The 21534-nt window shown below is 43.4% G+C and overlaps 2 protein-coding genes and 1 long non-coding RNA gene across 6 annotated transcripts; 1 reads left to right on the top strand and 2 right to left on the bottom strand.

Annotated features, from left to right (window-relative positions):
- Window positions 1–2089: 2089 nt before the first annotated feature.
- LOC134451248 (uncharacterized) lies at window positions 2090–7352 on the bottom strand. Of its 2 annotated transcripts, none has more exons than XR_010035212.1 (3): window positions 7170–7352; window positions 5804–5988; window positions 2090–2753 (listed from the first exon to the last, which is right to left on the bottom strand). It is a non-coding gene; the product is annotated as an uncharacterized LOC134451248 (long non-coding RNA). The 2 variants fall into 2 exon arrangements; XR_010035213.1 differs by lacking the exon at window positions 7170–7352 and adding an exon at window positions 6250–7131.
- Window positions 7353–7736: 384 nt separating this feature from the next.
- dohh (deoxyhypusine hydroxylase/monooxygenase) lies at window positions 7737–12164 on the bottom strand. 2 transcript variants are annotated; one of them, XM_063201550.1, is made up of 5 exons: window positions 12063–12164; window positions 11205–11494; window positions 10500–10576; window positions 9293–9536; window positions 7737–8519 (listed from the first exon to the last, which is right to left on the bottom strand). In XM_063201550.1, exons 2-5 carry the CDS (start codon window positions 11476–11478, stop codon window positions 8203–8205), a joined length of 912 nt encoding a protein of 303 aa, XP_063057620.1. In that variant the 5' UTR covers window positions 11479–11494; window positions 12063–12164; the 3' UTR covers window positions 7737–8202. The 2 variants fall into 2 exon arrangements, with proteins under 2 accessions (XP_063057620.1, XP_063057621.1); XM_063201551.1 differs by having other exon boundaries at window positions 12067–12164.
- A 1477-nt stretch (window positions 12165–13641) lies between these two features.
- fzr1a (fizzy/cell division cycle 20 related 1a) lies at window positions 13642–21220 on the top strand. Of its 2 annotated transcripts, none has more exons than XM_063201547.1 (14): window positions 13642–13797; window positions 14482–14562; window positions 14859–14987; window positions 15097–15160; window positions 15406–15539; window positions 15772–15854; window positions 16081–16264; window positions 16970–17035; window positions 17246–17348; window positions 17689–17873; window positions 18849–19082; window positions 19627–19731; window positions 20101–20193; window positions 20808–21220. In XM_063201547.1, exons 2-14 carry the CDS (start codon window positions 14494–14496, stop codon window positions 20847–20849), a joined length of 1491 nt encoding a protein of 496 aa, XP_063057617.1. In that variant the 5' UTR covers window positions 13642–13797; window positions 14482–14493; the 3' UTR covers window positions 20850–21220. The 2 variants fall into 2 exon arrangements, with proteins under 2 accessions (XP_063057617.1, XP_063057618.1); XM_063201548.1 differs by having other exon boundaries at window positions 13651–13797; window positions 14486–14562.
- The last annotated feature ends 314 nt before the right edge of the window (window positions 21221–21534 follow it).

The raw sequence follows: 21534 nt of genomic DNA, 5'->3' as shown, positions 1-21534 counted from the left end.
ATACTAGCCTATATACAGTATCTATATCTGTTTCTTGTTGAGATGTTCATAAATGCAGGCCTACCTGCGCAGTCGTGGAGGAGGTCTTTGATGAGGTGTCGTATGATGGCGTAGAGGGCGATAAGGGCCCCCGTGGAGGCCAGCAGCAGGTAGATGACGTAGTTGGGCAGGGTGATGGCATCTCTGGCCGGAGGTTTGTAGCTCTTAAATAGCACTTCTTCCGTTACACTGGGGTCCACAGTAGCTTCAGTTACATCCATCTTAATGGGAGTTACTAGTTAGTGGGAGGCCAGTGTGTTGTATCTAGAAGACGGTGCTGCTGTCATGTTGGCCTGGAGACTCACGTGTATCAGCAACAGATCTCACGATTCTGTTAACCAATCAAAGTGAGTTAATCAATTCATTTAATGAATTTAAACCTAGACCAAAACACCCTTACAGTTTGTCTCAAACTTGAGGTAAGAGTGTCTAATAAAACAACAGGAAAGATATAGGGAAATGAAGAGAAGCTCTTACCGTTGAGAATTTTGTCTCGTCTGCTTGTTGTGACAATCCTGTAATCTTCTAATCCCCTTGTCCCTCTTCATACAGTTAAGGTGTATGAATGAACTACACAGAGGAAATCCCAAACAAGACCTGTTCATGCACAGGACGCCCTAACTTATTGACTCCTCCAAAGATGCCAAGGCAACACTGTGTTATGACAACCAAGGGTTGAGGCAGACAACCATGACTATGGTGCGTCAGCTTGGGCACTGCCCTCACAACCGGAAATAAGACAGCTAATGCACTTAGTGGCATAAGCACTGGGTCAAGGGCGCCTGTCCTGCAGAGCCTGGATTGAACTCTGTGGAGCAGAGCTCTGAGGGAGACAGATGTCTGGGGAGGTAGTGCCCTACAGGGGGCGCCCTAAAGCTGATATCGACCACAGGGCGGTCATGGGTAAGGGCGTCAGACTTGTAGCCCAAAGGTTGCCGGTTCGACTCCCGACCTGCCAGATTGGTGGGGGGAGTAATTAACCTGTGCTCTCCCCCATCCTCTTCCATGATTGAGGTACCGGAAGCATGGTATCGTCCTGCCGCACTGCTCTCTTTCGGGCACCATTGGCGGCTGCCTCCTTGCAAGGGTGAGGCATTGGTGTGCAATGTGCACTTGTGTGCTGTGAAGTGCTGTGTCACAATGACAATGGGAGTTGGAGTTTCCCAGTTGGGCTTTCACTTTCACTGTCAAAATGATATAACTGCACCCTGAAATATGCACTGATTTGCTAATTGATCTGGGTGATATCATGGGTGACTAGCGATTGCATCCTGAAGTATGTATGAATCACTGACTAATCATGGTGACATGCAAAGAAGTGCTCAATAACTGTCATCAATTACTAATGTCACATCACATAGGCAAATTCCATTCAGTGTAAAGTGAGATGCTAGTGGCACCCCCTGCAGGGTTGGTGTATGATTACGGTTGACAATAATAACGCCTAGAATGTGTCTGCGGGGGAAAAAATGGTTAACCTACAGAAAAAAATCCCTTTTTACTGAAGGAAAAAGCAGCATGTTTTTATTACAAAACTATTGAACTTAAGGAACCTTTTGATCTGTCTTCTGATCTTCTAGGCTGATTGACATGGGTTTACACAGGTTTGTTTACAAAGCTCAAGACAGATCTTAATTGTATTGTGTAGTGTACACAGCCTACAGAGAGATCAACATCTCTGATCTGTGGTATAGTTTGCATCCATTCTGTTTAATCTCTTAAATCAGTGTATCCACTTGATATAAACATGCAATTTCACAATGGCATAAGCCAAAGCAACAAAGAGTTCTCGGTTCAGAACCCCTGAAGGGATAAGACCGTTATAAGCCTGGACTGATAATGCTGGATGAAAGTAAGAAGATGGATGAGCAGACCCCTGACACACTCTCGTCAAGGTAGGTGTGATGCGTATGGCTGTATACCTTGGCAGCGCAATCGCACATGCGCACACTCACACAGAGACACACACACAGACACACAGACACACACAGACACACAGACACACAACACAAAACGGCATTCAGACAGAAATCACACCAAGATATCTAGTTCAGTTTTTATTCAATAATGAATACATAATTTGAAATGGGGTAGGCTGCCGAGTTTGGGCAATAGAATGGCACTCAATGTTTAGTAGGTTTTCAGACATAGACTCGCTGTAAAATGTATGAATGAACCATGAAGGAGATATGCACTGCAGTCCAGTGGGGCTGTATTTGCCACCATGAAGATATAGGCATATACAGTATAACAGCTGAGATACATATAACCCTTTGCTTGAAAAAGAATGAATGTTGTTATAGGGACAGTCTTTTAGATTACACAGGGTGTCTGATGCTATGATAGTGGGATATTGACCAATACATTAAATGAAATATAATAATAATAATAATAATAATAAGTGTGAAAGTATTATAAAGATAATAAATCAGAGAATCTTTACAATGAAAGACTGAGGGCAGAGCCAATATAGTTGGGACAGTCCAAGATCTTTTTTTTCTTCATACAGGGAAAATATTTGTGGAAAAGGAAATCTAAAGTGCAGATTCACATCACAATCTGAAATCCTGGTAGAGGCTGTTGGTTCTCCTCCAGCATCTTGGCGTCCTTCTGACTCCTCTTCTTCTTCATCTTCCTCTTCCTCCTCCCCCTCTCATCCTCTCCTAGCTGGTCATACAAATCTTTCTCCACGTGGTTCAGTCCAAGGGCCCAACCTGTATCAAGCACAATTAAGCAGACGGCACAACATTAAATACATTTGTATTACTCTCATTTAAAAGGTGCACTGTGTAGGATGGTGGACAGAGTGGGTATTGCAACTATGCTTCTCAATGAAACTGTGCTATCTACTGCCAAATTTGATGTTTTCATGAATATTCAAGAAATAATAAACTAATATTTACTAGTATGGCCAAATAACTTATTTTTTTGCAGTTAAAAATGTCTATTTATGGAAATTCAAAAAGGTGGACATGGAGAAGAGCAATTTTCCCAGTCATAATGAACCCTTAGGATGTCATGGCAGTAGTAAGTATTCATGAACTGGGTAACATTTGTGAATGGGCAGCATAAAGTCTGGAAAGAAACTGCTAAAAATGTTACACAATGCACCTTTGAAGTGGAATGATACACAAGTGAGCATGGGTCAGGGTTGCAAAATCTCTCCCTCTTCTCTCACATGAGAATGCCCTGCCTAATCTGCAGACAAGCCTCTAATAGCATCTATGCTGACACTCATGGCTTCACATCTTATCGCCACAGACAACGGCGTGAGTGAAGGTGAGAGTTTTGCAGCATGAACAACAAAGGGGGGTTGGTTTGTAGGTGGGGGGAGAGTGGGGGGGAGGGGGGTTTAATAATCTGACCTATAATCTGATTAATCTGGTCAGAGCAGAGGTGGCTCTCCGTTCCCTGTGGAGGGTGACCAGACTGCCCACAGGGGCATGACGTCTGGACACTCCGGGCACACGGGATGCTTAAGCCCTATCAATAAACTATGAGTGCAAGTCTGGCAGATTAAGCCATGGTGGATCATTATCCTATCACTATAATTATAACTATAACAATACACTACGGCAACACTATGGTTGGTCGGAGAAGCAAGTATTGTTTCGGTAGTTGTCCTTCTGTCCATTGAGATGTCATATTCTCAAATGTTGTATTTTGGCTTAGTTCATCACCAGTTCATCACCAGCACATTGGAGACTGGTCAAACGCAATTTCAAACTTCTGTGCTAACCCTACATAGATTTTTGACAATAAGGTACACTTGAGTTGACGTTTACAAAAGACAGAATTCCCTGGTGCTGACCAACATCTGCTGGTCAATCGACACAAATGAGGTTACCTGTAAAGTCATGGAACAGGTCTTTTATCAGATGTCCCACTATGCCATAAAGTCCAACAACAACCACAAGAGTTCCCATCAGGATGTAAAGAACATGTCTGGGCAGGGCAATAACGTCCCTGGGAGGAGGGACGTAATTAAGAAAAAGCTTGGCTTCTTCCTCCACTTTCTCCTCATTCTGAAGAAGACGGCGGAGCTTGTGATCTTCTGTGGAGATGTTCCAGAGCATCATTCCATCCGTCCCGAAAGGGGATTCTGGAGACTGTTCGCAGATGCAGTCGTTGGCAAGTACCGGCACCTTCTGGCCACGCTCTCAGGCTCTCTGTATTGAGATAGATGGATGCTCTGTGACAAAACTTTCACAAGCTCTGATGAATATGGATGTGGCAGCTGAGATGGTGGCCTGGCATCACAATACAAGTAAAGAAATTGACGGATAAAGATCAAAAGGCATGACGCATGGTTTGCAGAAAAGCACAGCATGTATTTGGGGCACGCTCCAACCAGAGTACATGATAATCATTCCATATGCAATGACTGGTGAGACTGATGACAATGACAGACAGGGACTTGATGAATCACAGTGAAAAATGACTCCAGATGAACAAATGTAATTCATGTGATTGGATCAGCAGATGTGTGGCCGCAACCACAAAAGAGGAAGAAGTGAATGGACAGATCAGTCAGGGCATCCCATGTTCCAAGTTTGGTGAAAACCACTCTGCAGATCGAGTGTGAGAATCCTATCTATCTGTTCCCTCATTACATAATGAAGATAGACCAGGCTATGACAACCCTGCCAGCTAACTCTTGTTCCTCTTCCTGCTATTCACATTTAGGGGTAGTCAGTAGTCATACACTCAAAGACACATGAATGCCATTTAAGGTTTGACAAAGAGATTGATTCCCAAAACATCTAGGTAAATAAATGTCATGATACTCTAACAGAGAACAATCTGAACTAAAAAAAAAACTTCCAAAAGACATACAAAAGACAGCATCAACACTGTAAATAACAGGCATGAAGACAGTTGATAAATCAACCATACAACCAATCTTCCACTAGACATCAGAATGGCTGCTATTTTTTCAACTAATTAATAAGGTGCAAAATATAACTTGCTCACTCAGGCTGGGACTTCTTCTGTGGGTTCCGAGTCAGCCGTGATCATCTTGCGGAAGAGTTGTACAAAGAAGAAGTTCCAGAGAACCAACGTCAGAGTCGTGTTGGCTGTGACAATGCCCACCATGATGGGATGTAAGCCGAACATGTCTCTCTGTCTGAATTTGAGTGTTTTGTAGGTGGCAGAGGCCAATTGAAGCCTGTAACACACCTGTCTACAGATCACAGAGGTTCTGTCATCTGGGCAACACCAAATGAGAGTCTTGACAACCTCTGTGAGGTACTTATCAGCTGTAGACCACGTGTGTGTCTGACCTAAAATTTAGAGGCTGGTTAGAGCCTCTCGAAAGAGGTCAATCCCTCTGACAAGTCTTCACCACTGATGAGGACATACATGACATGTATGAAACATAAGGATGATGATGATGATGATGATGATGATGATGATGGCAATGTAATACATGAATCCCATCAAAATGTGACCGTCTACATGAAGTCCATTTATAGTGCAAACTTGTTTGTTAAGGAGAATGACCGTAGTAGTGGTCAAATGATTGCCAGCTGATTTAGCCAAGAGAAACTCTTCAGACCAACAGCAAATTACATTACATGACAACAATCACAAAACACAACTTGTATAATAAGCCAAATTTCATGAAACAAAATGATTTATTCACCCACACACGAACACATACTACTATTAATTTATATCATGAATTGTCAATATCATTTACATGACAGTATAATAAAAAAAATGCATTGGAATTTAAAACCACATGAAACTCCAGACATACCTTATTGAAAGATCTTCTTTGGCCTGGTAACGACAGGTAATCTGCCCATGCACTTTCCAACATGCTTTCAGGTCCTTCTTTCCAGGATTCAGGGAGAGGAGATTTTCTATAACGTATTATTTTCCTCCTGCGTGACAGCTGCCGTAAAGCTTTCTCCCCTAATGTCTGGACGATGAAAAATAGACCTAAAGAGGAAGGGGAGAGATGGCTTCAGCAGAGATTTACTTTCTATAATCTGCTGAAAAGCCCAGCACTATCCCACTAACAAATTGTTTTCCAGTCTTCTCCTTCCGTCTATGCAGAGATTAATCTCGACAGATGCTGTAATAAGTTAGATCAGTCATGGCTAATGCCAGATTGAACACAAAACATACTATCACTTATTTACAAATGAAATGCAATCTGCATCTACAGGATGGAAAAAAGTAAACCCCCAATCACATTACCTGATGGCTCGCTCTTGGAAAATGCATAATCCACAAAGGTTAGATACCACAAAGCTTTAATAAACTGGTAGTTTTTTCCTTTGGTTGTTTTGTCCAGGTGCATCCTGGAAAAAAAAAACCACTACGAAACCGTCTACTCTACTCACTCAAATAGAAATATTTTGTCCACAGTTCTCCAGGATCTGTGTGGTGTGCCAAGTGGCTGTTAAGGTTACGGATAGTTTAGGCGGGGTTGTCTTTGGCAGGCTCGTCCTCCACCTTCTTGTGGAAGGCCTCTATGAGAATGAAGGCCCAGTATATGAGGGTGATGGAGGTGTTGAGGGTGACTATGCCGATCATGATGGGGTGCAGCATGCTGACCCCTGTGGAAGGGTGAAGGGAGAAGGAGGTCTTGCAATCGCTACAGCTAACCTGGGCCCAAACAGCACAGCTACAACTACTCCTCGCTCATGGATCTTGTGCCTGCCTGCTCACTCCTGACTCAAGACTTAAAAAGCCTTTCTCCCTCGTTTCTCTTCCTTCGGTTCCTGCCCTTCTTGTCTGGATGAGGCCTCATACTTATATCAGAGACTGGATGCTTAATCGTGTCAGAGAGCTCTGTGTAGGATAGGCAATCCATTATGCAAACCCTCTTGTGATGCCGGCGACACGGCCCACTTAAAGGGACAAGTGAGCAGATGGCCGGCAAAACAAAAACAAACTGACATCATAAGTGTCACATGGAGGTGCATAACACATCCTGGTCTTTAAAAATACGAATTCTAATTGATGGGTTAATGAAAAGGAAACAATATGACAGTGAAAAAAGTTATTTTTTTATATTATATTATCTACCTATCTCATATTTAGTCATTTTAATGTTTGAAGAAGTCTAATGTTTAATATTTGCCAAGTTACCCATTGTAATAAAGATGAAGTACCTTGGTAAAGTATGCTGGCTGTCTTCTCCATTTTTCAATCCAAGACACAATCACTACTTTAATATTGAATATGTGTATGCCAACCCTGGTGCATGTCGACACTGTGAACTACAATGCATATTTTCATTAATACTGCAGTGAAGCAAAAATTCTAAGATAGCATGACATCTTATGAATCGGGAAAAGAACGCTTACTTACTCAGGTTATTAATACACTAGCAGGGGTACCACAGGTGTCATGTCTGTGTGAGGAAGAGGAGGAGGAGGAGGAGGACATAACTGCAGTTAGGGCATGATGACTCAGCCACTTTCCCTCAAAAGATTCCACCTCAGCAGGATAAGAAGTCCCAGTGAGACCACTGCGGATAGATAAGACGCCACTTAGGAGGAATCCTAAACCTTAATAAAGTAGAAAGACGCACTGCTGTGCGGATTACTTGGCCTTTGCGTAAAACCTGTGATCCTAAAGGCCGGCCAGCCATACGGACACGTGCTCCATAAGCTCAGCTCACCCTAGTGGGATTACTCTTTTTTTTTGTGAGGTCATTCAACACAGAGACATTAACACTATTTCACACAAAATGATTTAATGCCAATTATAAAATGCGCTGACAACAGAGAGGTTATGTATATTTTAGTTAGTGCCCTTCACACACAAAAAAAACAGCCACATTAAATCTCTTCAAGACAATTTAAAGCTGACCGTAATTGGGAGGAAGGAATTGTGAGAAATAGCCTTGGCTTGCCTGGGATACATATGTAATAATATTCCAAAGGCATAAATATGTCTGCCAAAAAACTCTTGCACAACATAATGGATTGCACTCTGTGAATAAAATAATAAGCAAATACTCGTCATTTGTTTTTCTTTTCCACCCATTTGCACATTTTTCAAACCAGCACACCATAAAATGTTATTTTTTAATGATTAGTGCCAGCAGAGGGGAGGCTGCTTCAGTAATAGGAAAACTTCCAGCCTACACGCCATCCAGTCTCTCAGCCAACCTCCCTTTACTCAGTCTCTCTCTTTCTCTCACGAGACGCCCTGAAGGCGCATCAGTCCGTCTGCATACTGGAACTGTCCCGAGTTCTCGTACTCCAGCATGTCGAGGGCCACCTCGCAGCTCTCCTTGACCACGCGCTCCTGGTCCTGGCGGTAGCGCTGCAGCACCTCCAGGCAGGCCTCTTTGCCAATGGAGCCCAGCGCCTCTGCGCACTCGTGCCGCACCATGGCGCTCTCGTCCGCCTTCTCCAGCGCCGCGCACAGCTGTGGGATGCTGGCCTCGTGCTGGATCTGGCCCAGCACATAGCCGATCTCGTGCCGGAACAGGGCGCTGCTGCACTGGAGACCTAGGCCCACAGGAGAACCAGGAAGTGGTGTCACATTAGCATTGAAATACTAGTAGAGTTCTTTTATTAGAGTACTTTTATTAATCCAGAGGGAAATTAAAAGGTATAGAGTACCAAAATACTAAAGAACAATAATAATAGTACAAAAAAACAATAATGAAGCCGACTGTTCTACAGGAACATTCTCAAATGCCTTTCTTTGTGTTTCTGAGTCTGACCCAACGTCATAAAAATGCCACGTTATGTTTCACCTTGAACAAATATTTTCGGCTTGCTAATGTTTACTTATCAGTGTCAGAGTGATGTCTATTTACTTAGTGTTGTTGTCTTCACTTTCACTTAGTTTTTACATTATTGTATTCCAATTGTGCACTTTATGTTTATGAAGTGTCATCATTAATTGCTATATACAAATTGCAAGTATATAAAAATGCCTTTTTTTTTTTTTTCCTCGATGGACGATCGTGATATAAAATCGGAATCGTGATTTTATGTTAAAAAAATCGTGCTATGACATTTTTGCCATAATTGCCCACCCCTACTGTACAGCAATTAAAACAATTTAAACGGCTTTATACAAACTTATTTGGCCTTTGTATCTTATGCTTTGCTCATTCACACAAACAAACACACACACACACACACACACTCTCTCTTCATGTGATGACCACACAACACAGCACAATACATATATCAACTTCTGCCCTCATACATACTGCACACATAAACAGGTAATTGTGCTGCACTATCTGACACGCTTTGGAAGCCCTCACCATCGCCAAGAGCCAGCACGGCCTCCTCAGTGCCCATATTGCGCAGGGCAAACATGGCCCTGTATCTCTCGAACAGCGGGAGGCTCTCGTCCAGGAGCTGCGTCCTGAGCTCTGACACGCTCTTCTGGGTGGCGGGCGGCGCAGGGTCCACCGAGCTGTACGGGTTCCCATCAGCCCCCTCTTCACTCCCACCGCTCATCAGCCACTCCAGCCGCCTCACGGCCAACTGACACGTCTCAGCCACCTGCACAACCAACCACAGACATGCCCATTCAAACCAACCAGGTAAAAATAAACAAAGTAGTGGTAGACTTCCCTGAATTATAATGTGGCATACTAATGTTGGAAAATAGATTTTTTAAAAAGTTTAAAAAGTTAATTACAATTATTTATAACAGTCCCATGATTCTTTTCGCACAGTTTCACCTCACGTATAAGCCCACATCTTCCTTTTTCTGCAAGAATGCAGTCTTGTTTTAATTAATACTGCAGTACTCCAAAGTGATTTTCTTCGTTAGCTTAAAGGGGTATGCCACTATTTTGGGTCTTAATACAGTTAAAATCGTTGGCTGGTGTTTATAAAGGTGGTAACGTGTCTTATTTTTCATGTAAGCCGTTGTCTTGCTTTAAGACAAGTTAAAAGAGGGAATATGTCGCTAAGCTAGTGAAAGTCAATGGATCCATGTAGCATACAACAATGCTACACGGATACATTGACTTTCACTAGCTTAGCGACATATTCCCTCTTTTAACTTGTCTTAAAGCAAGACAACGCTTAACATGAAAAATAAGACACTTTACCACCTTTATAAACACCAGCCAACGATTTTAACTATATTAAGCCCCAAAATAGTGGCATACTCCTTTAAAAGGGGACTCAGTATAAACACCATCCAGCTGGCAGGTGCTTCACAGTAGGACAGTGTTAGTGCAAAGAAGAAGCTGGAGCACATTGCTTGATATACCACAGCTTCTTGAAGTGATACTGTCCCATTTTTGGAAATAAGCTCATATTACACCTCGCCTTGAGTTAAATAATTGAGTTGTACCTTTCTCCTGTACTTTCAACCGTTCTCCGAGTACGGCAGTGCAAATTTTACCTCCATGCTAGCAGTTAACATTGACTCCTATGAGACCAGTTAGCCGCCAGCTGGTCTCATAGGACTCAATGTTAACTTCTATCTATTGCTTTTAATGATGTGTTTACCTCTATGACGGGATCTTCAGAGTACTCCTTGAGCAAATTCAACACCTTTGGATTTCCAATGGCTCCCAAAGCTTCACCTAGCACAAAGACGACAGGCAGGGTGATAATGAAGAAACAGGATCCATATGGGACACACTGTACAGTGTATTGTTTTCAAACAGACAGTAAAGGGTGTTAATTAAGCTCCCCACGTCTCCTGTGCTCATACATCATTTTAATGTGTGCCTTTGCAGTCAGACCCAAACATAGGCCTATATGACAGTGCAAGGCATTAGGGCAGTCATGGGTAAGCGGTTAGGGCGTCAGACTTGTAGCCCAAAGGTTGCCGGTTGGTGGGAGGAGTAATCAACCAGTGCTCTCCCCCATCCTCCTCCATGACTGAGGTACCCTGAGCATGGTACTGTCCCGCCGCACTGCTCCCCGGGGGTGCCATTGAGGGCTGCCCCTTGCACAGGTGAGGCATAAATGCAATTTTGTTGTGTGCAGTGTTCACTGTGTGCTGTGGAGTGCTGTGTCACAATGACAATGGGAGTTGGAGTTTCCCAATGGTCTTACACTTAAAATGGGCTTATGCTTAAAAAAACCCTGCAGACTGCAGCTTTAAAGCCTAGATATAGGCCTATGTTTGGGTCTGACTGAGTGCGAAGGCACAAGTTAAAATGATGCATGAGCACAGGAGACGTGGGGAGCTCACTGCTTGCCTACCTGCTTCATGTCTGACCATAGGCTCCTGGCTGACATCTTTTAGGACCGTCTCCAGAACAGGAATGGCGCCCTCGTCTTGCATTTGACCCAAGCAGTACGCCAGTTCATGTTTCAGTAAGGCAGACTCATCCTCGAATGCTTGACTTATCCATTTGATGGCTTCTGCTCCACCCAAGTTGCGGAGCGTGAAAAGTGCCCGAAACCTTGAAGCCAGGTCTTTTTTTGGGTTGACCAGCATTTGGCCGATTGCGACCACATCCTTCTCGTCGAACATGATGGTAACACTTCGCCTTCAATGATTGAGATAGAGACAAGAACATTCAATTGCATGCATAATAATGACAGTGGCTGTCACTCTAATAAAGTCCCTGTAAATCATGCTCTGTTGTTCGTAATATTCCATGCATCAGAGCAATGGGGAAATAAGTAAGATGACATTAGTCTATTTAGGCTAATACTAAACTAAACGAGGACCAATGGCTTACATCACCATAAACTATCACTGAGCGGGACATACACACACCACCTAACACAATGTTGAGCTGTCAAGTCTGTCTCTCTTTGAGGCAGAACTCTCCTCTTATAAAAGGCAACTCTCAATCAATTTAGCTAAAGTCCCATATGAATTGCAGATGTTTGGGAAGAATCACTCAATGAGTGACTTGTCAGTCAGCTGGTAAATGAATGCCACGGCACGCAGTTACAAAACCCTTGCTATGCTATTAGCTAACAGAGAAACAATATATCCTAGTTTTCTTTTTGGAGGCGCAAATACAAACCAAACCATACACCAGTCAGGAACTTGACATGAATGCTTTAACATTATTTAAAAAACTATAGTTTTTAAGACAATATTACCTACTGTAATGCACTTTAATACGCCTGTGCCATAACTTCTCACGTGAAGCTGGCTCTGCTGGGGAAACAGACGAGACAGAGAAGGGTTCATGTTACTTTGCGTATTTCTCAGGTGTCGCCCCCTACTGACGAGGAATAGAAAGCGTGCAATATGGTCCATGGTTGAATCAAAATGAATGAATGGTCTCGGTTAAAGCGAGGAGAGATAGGTTTAAAGACAGTAATCAATTGTATAATAAATCTCCGTTTCATTCTAATGACAAGGTAATACCCAAATTCAAAACATGTGTTTACGGCACAAAAGGGTGACAAATTGGGAGGGAAAGTGGAAAACAGCGATCCTAGCGGTTACGTTCCAAACACCAGGGTGATCCTATTGAAACTCCCATAGACAAGTTTTTAAAAAAAATCCCACAAAGATATGACTTGGAACTATAACACCAGACACATTTTTCAGCGTACACAATAGCATGAACTACTACCTGTGAAAATCTTAAGTCATTTTTTGCCCTTTTAAGAAAAATAGAAATTGTGCCCTATAGGGAAAGTAATCTCATCGCCCCCTGCTGGCAACGTTCCAACCCCCTGCAACAAATGAATGTTTTTTTTCTTTGAAAAATTACATCTCGGCCCTGACGACGAAGTAGAAGTAGTGGCAGTCATATTATGGGTATGTTGGCCCGTTTTATCGAACCAGGTGGTAAAATGTTCGGTTTTTCACTGATCTGAGCTGATTTTAATATTCTTTAAAAAGCTAATACAGAACTACACTGACTGGCATGTGTGGCTTGTTTACTCCATGTAATTAGCATAGCCAAATTAGCATAGCCAAACATGAGCCAGAGAGGTGGTTACTCGTCACCACAGAAGCCATCATATCTACTAGAGAATTTAAAACCATACCAAAATGATCGCGTGTATATATGTGTAATAAGAAGACAATGTGGAACTCATAGGATTACAAGAATGTGAAGATATGCGAAGAACTTGCGTTCGTTCGCGTTCATTTGTTTCTCTGTGTTGTCAACGAGGCGCGAAGCACAGCATGCTGGGAGCTGTAGTCCGTTTCCGACCAGATTGGCACAATTTCTATTTTTCTTAAAAGGGCAAAAAATGACTTGAGATTTTCACAGGTAGTAGTTCGTGCTATTGTGTACGCTGAAAAATGTGTCTGGTGTTATAGTTCCAAGTCATATCTTTGTGGGATTTTTTTTAAAACTTGTCTATGGGAGTTTCAATAGGATCATCCTGGTGTTTGGAACGTAACCGCTAGGATCGCTGTTTTCCACTTTCCCTCCCAATAGCAGCAGACCAGATGCAGTTGTCATGAGGGTGATAGGACATCAAGCAGCCTACTCAAGGAAAGCTGTGAGCCCTCCTTTGTAGTTGCCTACCTAAATTATGCGAACGATAATCGATTAAAAGAAAACAAATTGGGTACACGTGTTTCACAAACTTGTCATTTTAATATATATTTATTATTCCACTCAGTCGGGGCATTTTGTCTTTCCCTGCTGTCTATCGTGGCGGGTTTGTTTTGATTCAAATCACATGACGTCAGCATTCCAAACACATACCCAGAGTGCATTGCGCTTTCACACAAACCACCCAAACATCTTCGAAGGCTACATTTTAGTCAGCTAAACAGACCTTCAATCTATCAGTAATATATTCACAGCATTGAACAAAGTGATACAGTTTTCATCCACAGACTATTTTTAACTAAGTAAACGAGGTAAGACGGCGTTATTTTGTCACTGTGTCTGTTTTGTCCTCCAGCTAATCTGTTAGCAGGGTAGGTTATTTAGCATACCTTTTATGTCAAGGGAAACAATTAGACAAGTAAAAGCGACGAAATAAGAGGGTTTTTTTTTAACACGAATCAAGTAATTGTTTTGCAATTGTTGTGTATTGATCGAATTACTTCTACCATGAGAAGTCGTTGGTTATATCGTGAGCTCAGTTGTGGTAAATCAAGGATTTAGCTGTCTGACCACCACCCTGAGGCCATAAAAGTGGTCAAGCGGTGTCTAGGTGACTTTGCAGCTATTGTTGTGGTAAGAGTTTCGCCTCAATGAGAGATCATGATTAACCCGATGAAAATGCCATGCACGTCGTATATGTCATTGGTGAACCTGATGCGAATTGATCAGTGTTGATGGGTGGCTGGTTTTGGCAGAGTTACGATTGTCTGTCTTGATTATGATGGTGTTGAATGTTTTTGCCTGAGCCTTCATGTCATGATGACCTGTCGGTTATTTCGTGCCTGTAAGTCATCAATTCTTCACCTTCAGTGATTGGAGATGAAGATGTCACATGTTCTTTCATCTCCCTCGTTAACATACGTGATGGTGATTGGGTTTCAGATTCCCTAATAACTGTGTGTCACTGATAGTGTTTTTTCTTTATTTTATGTCAGCAAGGTTCCTCAATGGACCAGGAGTATGAGAGGCGGCTGTTGCGGCAGATCAACGTGCAGAATGTAAACTGCAGTCCTATTGTAAGTCCCATTTTCTGTCCTCTATAAATGTTGATGTACTTTTTGCAGATTGTTTTAAACTGCCGTAAGGTTTGAGATCATGATGTAGACATTGAAAGTTTCCATAAGAATTTTAGTTGTAAGCAACTCCGCACGGCATGTAGGTTGATTGAAATTCCTCAACTGAGTCTGGTCCATACATGCTTGGTTGTAAGCAATGCTGAGGGTCCCCAAGCAATGCTTACAACCAACCTCTTTGAATTACTTTACTTAGAAGATAATGCTCACAGCCACGTTTCATTGTGCTCCTCAAACAGAAAGCGACAGAGGGGATCCGCAACCTGACGCCTACTAGCTCTCCACTATCGTCACCCAGCAAGCACGGGGACCGCTTCATCCCATCCCGCGCCGGGGCCAACTGGAGCATCAACTTCCACAGAATTAATGTAAGTGGTGGAGCATTGCATGTGTGTTACTGACTTTTTCTTGCCCAATATGAACCTGCAATCATAACACTCCTTCTTGAATTGTTAAATAAATCTGTTTCATTTTCAGGAGAACGATCGTTCGCCCAGTCAGAACAGAAAAACGAAAGATGCCACCACAGACAATACTAAAGGTGAGCCTAATTAGTTAGCTGTTATCTCTACCCTCCCTCCCTACCACCCACTCACCGCCCATACAGAACTGAAGCAGATGGCTATCGTCATGTTTAGACTATCCTGCATTCCTTGTGGTTTGAGCTCAGCACCTATTTAGATGATCTATATAGGATATGCCTGTGTACCTCTTCCTTTGTTTTGAAACATGTCTTCTGCGTGTGTCATCATCTCCTAACCTGCTGTTCTCTTCTCCATATTTCAGCAGCAGACGGGCTGGCCTACTCAGCCCTGCTGAAGAACGAGCTGCTGGGGGCGGGAATCGAGAAGGTCCAGGACCCCCAGAGTGAGGACCAGCGGCTGCTACCATCCACACCAGAGAGGAGGAGACTCTTTAATGTGAGGGTCCCATACATGACATGCTCATCTTACATATTAGCTTTTCAGTTATGTGGTGTAGTACATCTTAGCTTGTCAGTAATATAGTGTAGCACATGCACATTGTACTTCTAAATTATGATCTAGGAACAAATGGGTCAAAACATTGTGATGAAATAAAAAAAATGTAAGTAAGTAAGATGTAAGTAACATCTCTCTCACACACGCTCTCTCTCTCTCTCTCCATCTGCAGTATTCTCTCAGTGCCAAGCGATCATCACCCGATGACAACAATACTCTCTCGCCATACTCCCTATCACCTGTCAGTAGTAAGAGGTAAACTGCTGATACATTCATATGACTTAAATGTCCTTTGTTTTGAATTAATTTTACATCTGATTCAGGCTTTGTGCCTGGAACGTGTGATTGAAAATGGCAAAACTGCAGTTTTGTTCCTCTGCATTTTTACATGAGTAGTGACAATAAAGTGGAATCTAATCTTTGGGGATTGGGGACTTTGGCTGTTGCTAATGGTAGCCTACACCTTTTCTGACCTCTGCAGCCAGAAGTTATTACGTTCACCACGGAAGCCAACGCGCAAAATCTCCAAGATCCCCTTTAAGGTGCTGGACGCTCCGGAACTGCAAGATGACTTCTACCTGAACCTGGTGGACTGGTCATCGCTCAACGTCCTCAGTGTGGGCCTGGGGACCTGCGTCTACCTGTGGAGTGCCTGCACCAGCCAGGTAATAACCACCACAGAATATAGCATTCAGACATCTAATAACCACCACAGAATATAGCATTCAGGCATCTAATAACCACCACAGAATATAGCATTCAGACATCTAATAACCACCACAGAATATAGCATTCAGACTTCTAATAACCACCACAGAATATAGCATTCAATAACCACCACAGAATATAGCATTCAGACCACAGAATATAGCATTCAGACATCTAATAACCACCACAGAATATAGCATTCAGACTTCTAATAACCACCACAGAATATAGCATTCAGACTTCTAATGACCACCACAGAATATAGCATTCAGACATCTAATAACCACCACAGAATATAGCATTCAGACTTCTAGTTAGATTGGGCTGCTGCTGTTCAGTTTCATAGTGTCTCAGTATGTGTGTGTTGGAACACTTCTTATTCTTAAGATTTTTCTTGTCACAGCTACAAGTTTTGCAGATGCTCTTGAATGAAGACTAATGGTTCTAGAACTCTGTGAAATCACAGTTCAGTCAATACGGGCATTATGATATTTTTCTTCCATTCACCTTATTTGTACATGTAAATGGTCAATCTGAACAAAAGCTTGCGTTGAACTTTCCATGAACAGCGTTGAAGTGTAGCAATGTACTCTTGTTGTTTTAATGAATGTTTAGGGAGTGAAGGTGTGTGAGTAATTTTCATATTGTGTTATTTTTAACAGGTTACGCGTCTTTGTGATCTGTCAGTAGAGGGCGACTCGGTCACATCAGTTGGCTGGTCAGAACGAGTGAGTACACACACACCCACACACACACACACACACACACACACACACACACACACACACACACACACACACACACACACACCCACACACACACACACACACACACGAGTGTGCTCCACATATAAATGGTAACCGTTACTCTGCATGCGCCATGCGCCATGGGCAGGCCAGCCATGTGATGTGTGCTGATGTCGGTTGTTTCTGTTGCAGGGGAATCTAGTGGCGGTGGGCACACACAAAGGCTTTGTGCAGATATGGGACGCGGCTGCCGGCAAGAAGCTCTTTGCGCTCGAGGGCCACACGGCAAGAGTTGGTAAGATGGGACCCCCTCTCATACAGACACTGAATTTTAGATGCTCACAACAGTACGGTATGTAGGGAAACAAGCATGCATTATATTCGGAACCAGTTAAAAATATCTTGCACCTCGAGTATTCCTGTCAGATTTTATTTAGGTACCTTGTAAGATCGCCTGTGTTGATTATGCATAACAAGCATGCTGTATATCAGAAACCATTAAAAATAAATAAATAAGTCACTTCTTGTCATCGTCAGCCTTAAAGTGGTCCAATTCTCTTGCCACCAAATGCTGCATCAAAATATTCTCCTACACAGGTTTCCCCCAAAACTCACTCGCTCTTCCCTCATATCAGGTGCTCTGGCGTGGAACGCGGACCAGCTGTCGTCGGGCAGCAGGGACCGCATGATCCTGCAGAGGGACGTGCGTACGCCGCCGCAGCAGTCGGAACGCCGTCTCCAGGGCCACAGGCAGGAGGTGTGCGGCCTCAAGTGGAGCACGGACCACCAGCTGCTGGCCTCCGGGGGCAACGACAACAAGGTGACTCACAACTGCCGTGCAGGGCCGCTGACAACTTTGGACGGGGCCTGGGACAAGGTCCTCTGAAAGGCCACCCGCTACTCCCTAACCTAATATCTTACATTACATTACATTTAGCAGACGGCTTTGACCAAAGTGACTTACAAGGAGGAAATGATACAGTGCAGTGTAATGGGGACCCAATTCTGGCCCCACGCTCTCCCTGAGCCCAGGACAGCTGACACCTTTATCCCCAACTGTCTGTGTCCCTGCTGGCGTGTGTTGTTATTGATCGGGGACTATGGGCGCCAACAAAATAGATGGTAATTAGCAGTCAGCCATGGTAGAGTGTGCCCAGTGGTGTGTAAGGTAAGGTTGTATTAAAAAATGATGGAATCGAACGTTGGCAGAGCATTGCCCTGCAGTTATGTCAGAGCTGGTCTGCGATGGGCTTAACACTGCACTAGTTCAAGTGTGTGTGTGTTTGTGTGTTTGTGTGTTTGTGTGTGTGTGTGTGTGTGTGTGTGTGTGTGTGTGTGTGTGTGTGTGTGTGTGTGTGTGTGTGTGTGTGTGTGTGTGTGTGTGTGTGTCACTGACTGACTGTTGGGTGCTCCTCATGAATAAGCATTTGTTTTATTTATCAATCCCTAGTCATTTCTCCTGTCCTGGAACCATGTCTTTCTCCCCTACACATTGTCGTTTGGAACCTCTCCCATTCCAAGACTATTAATCCTCTCAAATTTCACAGCGTTCGCGCACGTTTTGGGAATCCTGGAATTTTAGAGGGTTGTTTCCAACCTTGGAATTTGATACAGTTCCCAAATGTCCTGGAAATTGCCCAAGTGGTGTAAATGTGTAACCGATTGTGACAAACTCCGTGCAAACAGCCGTGAATTAATTGAAAAAGCGCCTGGAAATGGAAAATGATATTTATGAAAACGATATGAAAAAGCTCTGTCTTAACGGTCTTCCTGTCTCTCCGCTGTGTGTGTTTAGCTGCTGGTGTGGAACCACTCGAGCGTGGTGCCGGTGCAGCAGTACACGGAGCACCTGGCGGCGGTGAAGGCCATCGCCTGGTCGCCGCACCAGCACGGCCTGCTGGCCTCCGGGGGAGGCACGGCCGACCGCAGCATCCGCTTCTGGAACACGCTGACGGGCCAGCCCCTGCAGTCCATCGACACCGGCTCACAGGTCTGCAACCTGGCCTGGTCCAAGCACGCCAATGAGCTGGTACGTGCCACATGTTTTTTTTTCTTCTGCAGCTTTAAGATCTCTTTCATAAGTTTGGAAAATGCCAAAGCACTCATCTGCTACAGTGTCGAAAAGGCCTTTATTTTATGTGTAAGCGTGATTAAAACACCTTGACATGTTTTGGCTAGAAGCCTTGTCAAGAAGTGAACCGTCTCTGTTTTTGAGAAACGCTGTCTGAATAAAACTGTCTGCTAAGTTTGTAGTGTTGTGTTTACAAGGCTGTGGGGGTGGGGTCGGTCGTGGAGGTGTGCAAAAAAAGATAAGATTAGGTTGAGTGAGTGGGAGTAGTTCTAGAGTTTGTGAGGTTTTAACTAGTACATTTTCCTCCATTAACTGAAGTTATTTTCCTCCAAAGATGAACTCATGGTTTGTCTTATCAGCACAGTTTCTGTTAACAGCTTGATACCGGTTGTTTGAACTGTTAACACTCTGCTGTTGTTGATGGGAGGGGTATGGGGGGGTTGGGGCTGGTAAAAAGGTTTAATTTCTGATTGTTTCTCGATTGTTTCTTCTGTCTCCAAAGGTAAGCACACATGGATACTCGCAGAACCAGATACTGGTGTGGAAGTACCCCTCCCTCACCCAGGTGGCCAAACTGACAGGACACTCCTATCGAGTCCTTTATCTGGTAAGAGCACAGGGACCCTATCAGCAAGAAGAGGGCGCTGCAGTACATACTACGACATAGTGGAGGAAAAAAAGTACAATATTAGCATTTGAAAATGTACAGTAGTAAAATGCAAGTCATTGTGAAAAGTTATCAAAATGTCCTCAAGTGAAGGATTAAGTACAATTCTTCAGTAAATGTCCAGTGCTCAAGTGAATGAGTTTGTAATTAGCTGTCCGTGACTGCTATCAGCCCACCAGCTGTGACGACCTTACCTGTGCACTGAACCGCCTGTTACTTGTGTGTGTGTGTGTGTGTGTGTGTGTGTGTGTGTGTGTGTGTGTGTGTGTGTGTGTGTGTGTGTGTGTGTGTGTGTGTGTGTGTGTGTAGGCCATGTCACCTGACGGGGAGGCCATAGTCACAGGAGCTGGCGACGAGACTCTGCGCTTCTGGAATGTCTTTAGCAAAACCCGCTCCACTAAGGTACTGCTCACACTCCACCCCACCCCCTTATCACACCTTTAGCAATAACTTATTCATTCTTATTACTAACTGTGAATCTGCATGTGATCATGTGGTACAAAAGGCTTTTGCACATTGAGAGCCTACTGTACTGTAAAATGTCTTGGCATTGTATTTAGAGGCCATTGTATTATATTTTACGTGGTCAACACAAGTATGGGGGGGGGGGTGTGTCTGAATCAGTAACACAACAATATTACGGTATCATAGTCACGGTATTCTCAACTTAGACTCACAGTACAAACACTCTCTCAATGCATTAACATGGGCCAGGTATTGCTGTGTGTGTGTGTGTGTGTGTGTGTGTGTGTGTGTGTGTGTGTGTGTGTGTGTGTGTGTGTGTGTGTGTGTGTGTGTGTGTGTGTGTGTGTGTGTGTGTGTGTGTGTGTGTGTGTGTGTGTGTGTGTGCGCGCACGCGCATGCGTGTGTCTGCCTGCAGTGTTTTGGGTCACCCGGGTGGGTGGCGCCAAACACATCATGCATCTGGTATTGTGCAGGGTGCCAGGCTGCCATCTATGATTGCTCTTGTTATTTTAAGAAGATTGATTTCCTTTGTTTGCTTTTTTTTTTTACAGGAGTCCGTATCTGTCTTGAATCTCTTCACCCGAGTACGATAACACACACAGAGAGGAAGGCCAAATCATGTTGAGCATGTGCCCTCCATTTTTAAAAGGCGGACGATGAGAAGACAATTGAGGTGTGAAAAGAAAAGAAATGAGGATTCTTTTTGTGTCTGTTTTGGATGTTTACAGAATTGTATTGATTTGCATCAGGACTGCCTTGTACACATTCAGGATTTACTTTCAAGAAGCTTACTTGATTTGGGATTTTATTTTCTGTGTTTATGTTTGCGATCAATGCACATTTTGTAACATTTTTTTTGTGTTTTAAGTTGCTAAATATCTTCTTTTTTTGTGTACCATACTGTAAAAGCATTGAGAAATCTAAGTGTCCTGAATCATTGCATTATAAAGGTTGCTGTCCTTTACCCATGTCTTATTTCTTGTTTAACCCCCCCCCCCCCCCCTCCTCCCTTGACAACAGGTAATGTAAAACAGTGACAATCCTAATTGCAATGGAAAAACAAATTTTGTTCATATATGTGCAAAAAATATATTACTGAAAAACAACAACCGAACCATACTTCATTCAATACCAGTCTTTTCTTACTGTGCACAAACGTGTATGTGGTCTTGAAGAGAGGCTTGTACAACTTGTGATGAATAATGGTACTGGATTTCAAAACATGGAGGAAAAAACAACAACATTCAAATGGTTGCTTAGCAGTGCTAGACCCACATT

This window comes from Engraulis encrasicolus, chromosome 6 (assembly GCF_034702125.1).
Source record: "Engraulis encrasicolus isolate BLACKSEA-1 chromosome 6, IST_EnEncr_1.0, whole genome shotgun sequence".
NCBI classification, from domain to species: Eukaryota; Metazoa; Chordata; class Actinopteri; order Clupeiformes; family Engraulidae; genus Engraulis; species Engraulis encrasicolus.
The sequence above is the reverse complement of the archived record's forward strand: the minus strand, read 5'-3'. Positions and strand labels throughout refer to the sequence as shown.

Bases quoted from the DNA above. Each gene is read 5' to 3' on its own strand.
- dohh (XM_063201550.1), bottom strand. From the start codon at position 11,478: ATGTTCGACGAGAAGGATGTGGTCGCAATCGGCCAAATGCTGGTCAAC. The intron at 10,577-11,204 runs GTAGGCAAGCAG...TCTTTGTGCTAG, and splicing joins TATGGTCAGACATGAAGCAG to GTGAAGCTTTGGGAGCCATT. The intron at 9,537-10,499 runs GTAAACACATCA...TTGGTTGTGCAG, and splicing joins CTGAAGATCCCGTCATAGAG to GTGGCTGAGACGTGTCAGTT.
- fzr1a (XM_063201547.1), top strand. From the start codon at position 14,494: ATGGACCAGGAGTATGAGAGGCGGCTGTTGCGGCAGATCAACGTGCAG. The intron at 15,540-15,771 runs GTGAGGGTCCCA...CTCCATCTGCAG, and splicing joins AGAGGAGGAGACTCTTTAAT to TATTCTCTCAGTGCCAAGCG. The intron at 19,083-19,626 runs GTACGTGCCACA...CTGTCTCCAAAG, and splicing joins CCAAGCACGCCAATGAGCTG to GTAAGCACACATGGATACTC.